The 8,933-nt window shown below is 39.9% G+C and overlaps 1 protein-coding gene across 1 annotated transcript in view; it reads right to left on the reverse strand.

Annotated features, from left to right (window-relative positions):
* tdrd12 (tudor domain containing 12) overlaps nt 1-8,933 on the reverse strand; it is a 38,487-nt gene that overhangs the window by 11,719 nt on the left and 17,835 nt on the right. Inside the window, 5 exon segments of the mRNA XM_037683072.1 lie at nt 731-823; nt 1,676-1,883; nt 3,023-3,204; nt 5,860-5,941; nt 7,912-8,142. Of these exon segments, the coding sequence (XP_037539000.1) occupies nt 731-823; nt 1,676-1,883; nt 3,023-3,204; nt 5,860-5,941; nt 7,912-8,142 (796 nt within the window).

Below are 8,933 nucleotides of genomic sequence, written 5' to 3' on the forward strand. Positions count from 1 at the left end.
TCGGTCTGTCCGTGTCGGAGGAGGGGCAGACTGAGCGCGGCTGACAGAAATCAGACTGCCGTCTCCGGACTGAACGAGAAGAAGACACCGCTGAAACCAAGGAGCTCGAATGTTTACTGAGAAGTTGCTAAACTTCATCGTAATTAATGACCAACCAACATCAGTTGTAGAAAACAAAGGATTTTGAAGCGAAGATATAGTTTACCCTCCGGGAGATATTTATCAGTACAACAGTAGATAATCATAAAAAGCATATGAATTGAAAAATACAAGAAAATTATATTTATATAAAAAAAAAAAAAAACAGCTACATTATGAAGCCATGTAAAATACTAAAAACAGGAACGTCTGAGTTGGTTTATGCCAAGAACTTAGCAAGTGTTTGACACCATCTAATCACCTTAAAATCCACTTTAAAGCTGGGAATAAAAAAATAAAACATGTTTTATGTTAGCACTAGGAATTAATTCTAACTTTGAAACTTATCCAACATTAATAAAACTTACCTCATGTTGCCTTTTTGGACATACATGCAGATATTTGTACAAATTGTTCTTGCCTATAGAGAGGAGATTATTACAGCCTCATATAAAATCAATAATGATGATGATGATGATATCGAGACGGTAACCAGCCGATATCCAGATTTAGGTATCGTGATTGGAAGTAAAAAAAAAAAAGTGGATCGGTGCATCCCTAAAAAAAATCACAGAATGGAACCAACACTCACCATAGGGTCAACAAAAACCGTGTTTCCCAGACTCAAGACGGCTCTCGCTTGATGCTGCAGACCTTGGATCTTCTGGCTGATGGTTCTGGTGACCTGGAAGACAGAAAGTGTTGAACTGAACATCACAAACCAGTAAAGAAACAACAGGAACAGAGACGGCACTGGAAACGTAGCCATTACCAAAAACAACCGAGACAAAAAAAGTTGTTCTGATGTCAGAGTCGATGAAAACAAAGATTTAAAATCAGCAGCCGATTTGTTTTTATGAGGCTGTAGACTAGAAACGTTTACATATGAAAGTTATTTAATCATTCCAGACTTCATTTAATATGAATAAAGTCTCAAAATGAAGCTGGCCATTTGGGTTTTATTTGAAACGGTTATTTTTAGTTTTCTCTGTCAATGAAGAAATGTACAGCTGCAGCTCAAAAAAGAAGAATATTGTGAATAAGTTATTTTTGTCAATCACTTCAGAAAATGAAACTCAGATTAATTACAGAGTGAAATATTTCAAGACTTTATTTCTTGTAATTTTGATGATTACGGTTTACAGATAATGAAAAACTTAAAATTCGGTGCCTCAAAAATGAACTTTTTCACGATATTCTAATTTCCTGTATTTATTAGTCTAACAAACTTCTTAATGCGTTAAAAATATTAATTTCACACCTGCTGAAAACTGATTTTTGTGTTTTTAGTTTTTCATGCGTCTCAACCTCGATGTAATGTCAGTGTGCAGGAAACATGCAATCTGACATGTCAGGAATTAAACACAAAATCTTGAATATTTTAAAGCATTTTTAGCACAAAAATGTTGAGGAAATAATATATTGATCAGATTATCTAATAATTGTATTATAGTTTCAAACAATAAGCAGTGCAGCAAAAATAAAGTCAAATCAAATGTGTTTTAGTAGTAATATTAAAGTGTTAATATTTGCAAACCTTAGGGTGCCAGTTCATCTCGGCATCAGCTGGTTTTACCCTGCAGATTATAATTTCAATGGCTTGGCCCGGCAGAGACTGAAACTGTTCCGGGAGCTGAAGAATCTGATGAGATTTAACTTCAACCTCTTTTCCAACATCGATGAAGATCACGGGAACAGAAAAAAACAGGCTGTCACCGTAATCTGGGATTGAGAGGATCTTCACTCTGCACACAAGAGATCAGACACTCGTTACTTTAAGGTACACAGACGGGTCCATTTCTTCTTTATTAAAAATACGCTTTTTCATGGACATTTCATGAGATCAATGTCAATTATCAGACACCTCAAAGCTTAAACGTTAATAAAATAAAAACAAAATGCCATCGTGTTTATGATGATTGATACACTCCCTTCTAAAAGTACTGGAACAGTGAGGCCAACTCCGTTCCTTTTGCTGTAAACTGAAATATACATTTGGTTTACCATTTCAGCTTCCGTGTCCAGATGTTTACATCTGGATCAGCTACACAAGAAGATAAAAGTGTAACAGAAAACCTTTCAGATGAGCAGAAGTATGGAATCGCAGATGCATTTAAAACAGATTAAAGTGCATAAAACATAATAAGACCCAGGTGCAAACATGTTGCATACAGTATTCTCTAAAGGCCTGTGACCCACTGACACCCCCAAACTTACACAACCTTTTCTGAAATGTTGGTCCAGGATCCAACAAAGTCAGGACCCCTGGACGGTTTCTTTGTGCCGAAACTTTTCGTCTTTCATCCAAAGGACTTCATCAGTCCAAGAAGCCAAAACAAACTCAGTCCCACAAGCAGCACACTCACAAAGTGAGCCAACCAGTTTGATGATGATAAGATGGTTTCTGGAGTCCGCCCTCTCCCCCGTCGACTCCTCTGAGGCAGCCATGGCCAAAGTGGTTCAAAACATCAAAGTTCATGCTCCATAATCCAGGTATAAAATCCAACAAGGTTAAGTCGGGTCCTCTGGACAGTTTCTTTTTGTTGAAACGGTTCATCTTTCATCCAAAAGACTTGATGAGAAGTCTGATGATGTTTCAACAGACTCCAGAAACCATCTGAGCACCAACAAACTGGTTGACCCACTATGTAAAGTGATATTTATAAGACTGAGTTTGGTGTGGCTCCTCTGACTGATGAAGTCTTTTGAAAAACATTCACACAATAATTGAAAATCCATTTAAGGCAAAAAACAAAATGAAAAGCAGAAGTGTTGCAACCTAGTGCAACAGCATTAATAGATGCAAACCTAGCGTCGCGATCATTCCTGTGCTGGGATGAAAAGGGTTTCATATTTTTCTACGTGAGGAGTTTTAAGGTCAGACCTGTGGAAGACCTCGTCCTCCTGCACGGCATATAAACCTCCTTCCAGCAGCTCCTTTGCTCCCGGTTTCTTGTCAGCATAATAAGACGCCATCTCAGAGGCCATCACGTCAAAACGTCCGTCATCCTTCCTGACCATCCGCCCACAAAACACCGAGGCCGACTTCACGTACAGAGGCACAACCTAACACAGACGGATTTAAAAAATGAACAACAGTTTATGTAATTATCTTCCAGATTTACAAAGATTTATTTTACAATTAAATTGAGCATTCCCTTCCTGATTGATGCATGTTTTTTTCATTCAACCTTTATTTCTACAGGTTAATCCCATTGAGCCTCTGGGGCTCATTTACAAGAGAGACCTGGTTTTAACAGAGAGCGATGACAACAGTGGACAACAAAGACAATAATCGACAATTATAAAGGATGCGTGCAAATTGAGAATTTATTTTTAACAAGTGGAAATAAAACGGGTTTTAAAAGAAAATGTAACAAACAAAAAAAAAACAGCTAGATTGTAAGGCGGTGTAGAAAACTAAAAACAGGAACGTCTGTTGGTTTTTGACATGAACTTAACAGATGTTTGAAGTTGCTTAGAGGTCAAAGGTCAAGAGCTTCAGGTCTTTTTACAAGATATTCCAGGAAATGGGAGCGAAGTAGGAGAAGGTCCTTTTGTCTAGTTCAGTCCTCACTGAGGGAACGAGGGAACACTGCAGGTAATGATGTCCCGAGAGCGCACGCTGTAGCTGCACTCACACAGAGACATGTAGGAGGAGATGTATGAAGGCAGCAGACCAGGAAGTGATTTAAAGATGGCAATGTGCCAGTGAGAGTCTGTGTGAGGTTAATGGTGACCAGTTAACCAGTGAATACTGGGAGCAGTGGTGGGTACGGTAGTTACAGCCAGTTATGAATCTTACTGCACCATGATGGACAGCATCCAACATCTGGAGGGTGATGGACGGTAAGCTTGAGGCTCAATGAGACAAACCTGTATAAATAAAGGTTGAAGTGACAAAAACCTTTATGTAAATATATCTTAGACTGCTGGAGGACAAACAGACCACGTTTCTTCACCATGTTACCGTCTTTACTCAGCTCAACCCATTTTGTATTTGTAATATTTCTATCGTTAGCATGTGTTTTTGTCTGTTTGCACTACTGTTAATATTCATACTACTGTTCACATTCAAACTACTGTTAATATTCAAACTACTGTTAATATTCATACTACTGTTCGTATTCATACTACTGTTCACATTCACACTACTGTGTATATTCACAGTGCTGCTTATATTACACTACCGTTGATATATATATATATATATATATTTTACTAGCCTTATTGCATGTCACTTTTCCTACATCAGTATCAAGGACTTCATACATACACTGTGTACATTCACCTCATATGCTGCTTTGCCACTTACTACAAATGTCAGTGTCAGAACCTTCACTTCATTTTATAGATATACTTTTTAAAATATTTTTTATACCGCTATAGTACAATTTAAGACAGTATCATGCTTTTATTATTTCATTTTATGCTTATGTTTATTAAATGTTTTAATGTTAAATGGTTATTGTTGCACTGGGGTCTGAGAGTAATGTAATTTCAATCCTGTGTATGTCCTGTACATTTTGCAGCTTTTGACAATAAAGTGACTTTGACTTGACTTTCTTCCAATAAGAGGTTGCCCTGCACCTACATCTGGACCTGCGTTCGTCTCTCCTTCCTGTCCTCTTAAACCCAGTCGGTGGAAGCAGATGGGCGCTGGTCCTCAGCTTGGTTCTGCTGGAGGTTTCTTCCTGTTAAAAGGGAGTTTTTTCTTTCCACTGTGGCCATTGTGCTTGCTCATGATGGGAGACTGACGAAGTGAAGATTCAACGAGTCTGCTGGCTTTTGGGACGCACAATATTATCGGCACAGTATCGGTTGATATCGGACATTCCATCAAAATACCTCACCGATATAAAAGACACTGTTTTTGTATGACAACCCAGTGACAAGGATGCCTGCAGTGTCAGCACAACGTGACGTCACGTGCGCCTACCTGATCTCACGGCGGAGTGGAAAATTCAAAATGTCGGTGATGTGAAAGTTTTTTTTTTCGTTGGTGAGGATGTCTACGTTTAGTCTCGCTACATCGTCCACAGTCAGAGATACTTTTCTGACGTAACATTACTCGAGTTACAAGCCGTCATTTCCGACGTCATTGAGAAGCTAACGGCCGATAGCACGACTTGTTGGGTGAGTTTTACCACAGACATTTGGACGTCCTGTTAGCCTCGTTAGCATGATTAGTCTTACAGAACAATGGATAGACAAAAACTTTGAAGTTAAAAAGTCTGTCCTTCATGCACAGGAGTGCAGAGGATCCCACCCTGCAGCTATAGGAACCTGGAACAAGCCTCCACAGGTGAGACAGCATCACAGGTGACTAATGCTAATAAATAACATTTAACACTTTTCATTTAATATAAGTTAAAGAGCTATGCAGATCATATGACTGTTACTGAATATATGTCACCAGCTCTTATAGCTGTTGCACAATATTTGTAGCAAATAAGCCTAAATAAGATGATATGCTCTGACAAAGGAACGTATATAAAATATCGGTGTATCAGATATCGGCCAAAAATCCAATATGGTGCATCCCTAACTGGCTTCCTTGGAGAACTTTACTAATTGGCTTTTCTATGTACGTGAATGTTTCTGTTCGTTGCCCTGGAACAACTTTGTTGTGAATTGGCGCTATATAAATAAACTGAATTGAAATTAAAGCATCATGCTCTGGATAAGAAAACGTGATGACTTAAAATAAACCATTCTTACTTCAATGACTCCAGATGCCGGGAGCACCGACTGATCAAGCTGGATATTAAATCGATGGCGAGCCGGGCACACACTGCTGTCTCTGTAGGAGAACACACACACGCGAGATCTTAAAAAAGATTTTTTGTTACAAACACACTCATGAAAAAACACTAGTACTTTCATCAGCCAGCTTGACCACTGGACAAACTGGATCCTGGCTGTTCACTCCACATCACCCACTAAGTTCAAGGTAGTTTCCTTTACTGTACATTGTTCCCTTTAGGCGTCTGTTTTGGGGGGGGGGGGGGGGGGGTGTCAGCCAGGGATGGAGAACATTTTTGCTCTTAAAGAGAAACGGTTAAAACGGTTTTATGACTTGGATAATTTATTTGCAAAGTGTGCGTCTTTTCTTGCGGCGGTGTTTTATTTAGGGCTTCTTAAATGTTTTTGTATTTTCAAAGCTTCTTGATATATTCAAAAAGCGTTCAATACAAATCTTACATACATATACAATATACAATACATATCTTCTTGATATAGATAAAAACTATTTTAAACTTGTTTTGTTTTCACTGGGTTGCAACAAGTCAAGAATGTAGGACTGAGGGTGGCAACTCTAAATATGGGGACAATGACAGGCAAAGGTAGAGAGCTGGCTGACATGATGCTGAGAAGGAAGGTAGAGAGCTGGCTGACATGATGCAGAGAAGGAAGGTAGAGAGCTGGCTGACATGATGCTGAGAAGGAAGGTAGAGAGCTGGCTGACATGATGCTGAGAAGGAAGGTAGAGAGCTGGCTGACATGATGCTGAGAAGGAAGGTAGATGTTTGTGTGTCCAGAAGACCAAGTGGAAGGGCAGCAAGGCTCGCAGCCTTGGAGCTGGGTTCAAACCGTTTTACGGTGATGTGGATAAGACGACAAATTGAAGCCACATCATTTGAATATACTTCTGTGTTTAACATTTCAAGTTTAGACTTTATTTAGTTACTTTTTAACTATTTATCATTCTTGAATGTTTGATTTTTTTCTGATTATTAATGTAAATTTATTTTTTTTCTTTTCTTTAACTTATGTAAAGCCATTAACAGCTTTCTTTAAACCTAATACGATGTTTTAAATCTTGACGTATAAAAAGCGGTGCCATTCTGATTAAATGTTGAACTGACTTTATTTGTCTTTCCTCCTATAGAAAGTACACCTGGACCTGACGTTCTGCTCGTCTCTCCTTCCTGTTCCTCTCAAACTCAGCCGGTCGAAGCAGATGGCCGCTCGTCCCGAGCCTGGTTCTGTTGGAGGCGTCTTCCTGTTCAAAGGGAGTTTTTCCTTTCCACTGTCTCCTTTGTTCTTGCTCAGGATGGGAGACTGTGAGGAAGTGAAGATTCAACACAATCTGCTGCTTCCTGAGATAAGAGAACTTTAACATATTGGCGTTTTTATGTACAGTAGTCCCTCGTTTATTGCGGGGCATCCATACCCTGAAGCCTCACGATAAGTGAAAAACTGCAAAGTAGGAATAGTAGTACAAATAATGAGTATATATATATATATATATGTGTGTGTTTTAAACCTATCCTACACACTTGCAATATTCTAAACAATGTTTCTAAACTCTAAATGCTCTCAAAGAGCACAGAATGTCATGATCTCAGCTCTTGGCCACGCCCATTCTCTGCAGAGTGGAGATATGACACACTGCAGGAGGAAGCTTCTCCTGCAGCTGTGGGCTGCAACAGATGCAGCAGGTGCCAAATAATTATTTATTTATTATTATTTTAAATAATTTTAAATAAAAATTCCATGACGATCGTGCGGCTCATCCATTAATCTGCCAATTGTGCGTCGTGTCCAATCTTACTTTGAAAAGCTGCGATAGAGAGAGTCCGTGAAAACTGAACCGCGAAGTAGCGAGGGACTACTGGTGAATGTTTCTGCTCAGTGCCCTGAGATGACTTCTGGTGTGACTTGACAAAATGTAAATAAACTGAACACAAGTTCAGTTTAAAACAGATCGTTTCAGAATCCTGGTCAAAAGTTTGATCATGTGCAGAATCCACTGGTCGGTAAACAAACCTGCAGAATCCAAAACTCTTCAGGTAGCTACAGAGGGCGCGATCCACCTTCTGGTCTTCACGGGCCTCATGGACCCCCTGAGCAAAGGCTACGAGTTCTGGGGGCAGCAGGGCGTTGGTTCGCTTCACGTAGCGCAGAACTCCAACAACGTGGGAGGTGTTCCTCTCTGAAAGCAGCAGGACGGACCTGCAGAGCTGTGAGTCCCCCTTTGGTTGATACTGGGAGCAAACCACAGAGAGAAAAAAAGATGGGAAACCATTAGTTTTCCCCCCATTTGTCAATACACTAATCGGTGTTTCCCCTAGGTAACTTGCCATGGCAGGGTGCTCATCTCGATTTTTGTTGACGGGTGTGTATGTGTGCGTGCACGCGGTTCAGGAGAGGGGGCGGTGCGCCCGCTTGTATAATGGCAGTGGAAGCACTGCAAACGGTTCACATTTAACTTGCTCTTCATCAGAAATAGCTCATCGTTATAGTGTACAGAGGATGACTAAATCTGCTCAGGGCCCAGAAATATTCAAAGCATAATATGACCTCGCCGGGACGGTTGTATCTAAAATGTACTTTTGTATTGAATGTTAATTAAAAGTTAATGCGTTCAGAATATTCTTGGCATGCAGACACTCCAACATGCAACTAAACTCCTGTTAGCAGAGAGGGGGCAGCACTGCAGGAGCACACAGCCCGTTTGAGTCCGACGGTTTCTGCCGTTTTTGTTCTTGGGGTTGAACATTAACACTAAAATATTTTTATATGTTCAAGATTATAACAGAGGAATGTTACTTTGGTTTCCTATTGATTGTTGGGACGATCATTGTCTGAGCTGTAATGCATTTTCTTTTCTGCTCAGGGACAGACGTGCATCCCTATAACTGTCAACTCCATAGTTGGCAGTTTGTTTAACTTCAGTCACCATTTTTCACTTTAAAATCCATCCATACAGCTCACATTGATCCTCCACCTGACTGTACAGCTCACATTGATCCTCCACCTGACTGTACAGCTCACATTGATCCTCCACC

The sequence above is a fragment of the Nematolebias whitei genome, chromosome 10 (assembly GCF_014905685.2).
Source record: "Nematolebias whitei isolate Nwh7 chromosome 10, NemWhi1, whole genome shotgun sequence".
Lineage (NCBI taxonomy): Eukaryota > Metazoa > Chordata > Actinopteri > Cyprinodontiformes > Rivulidae > Nematolebias > Nematolebias whitei.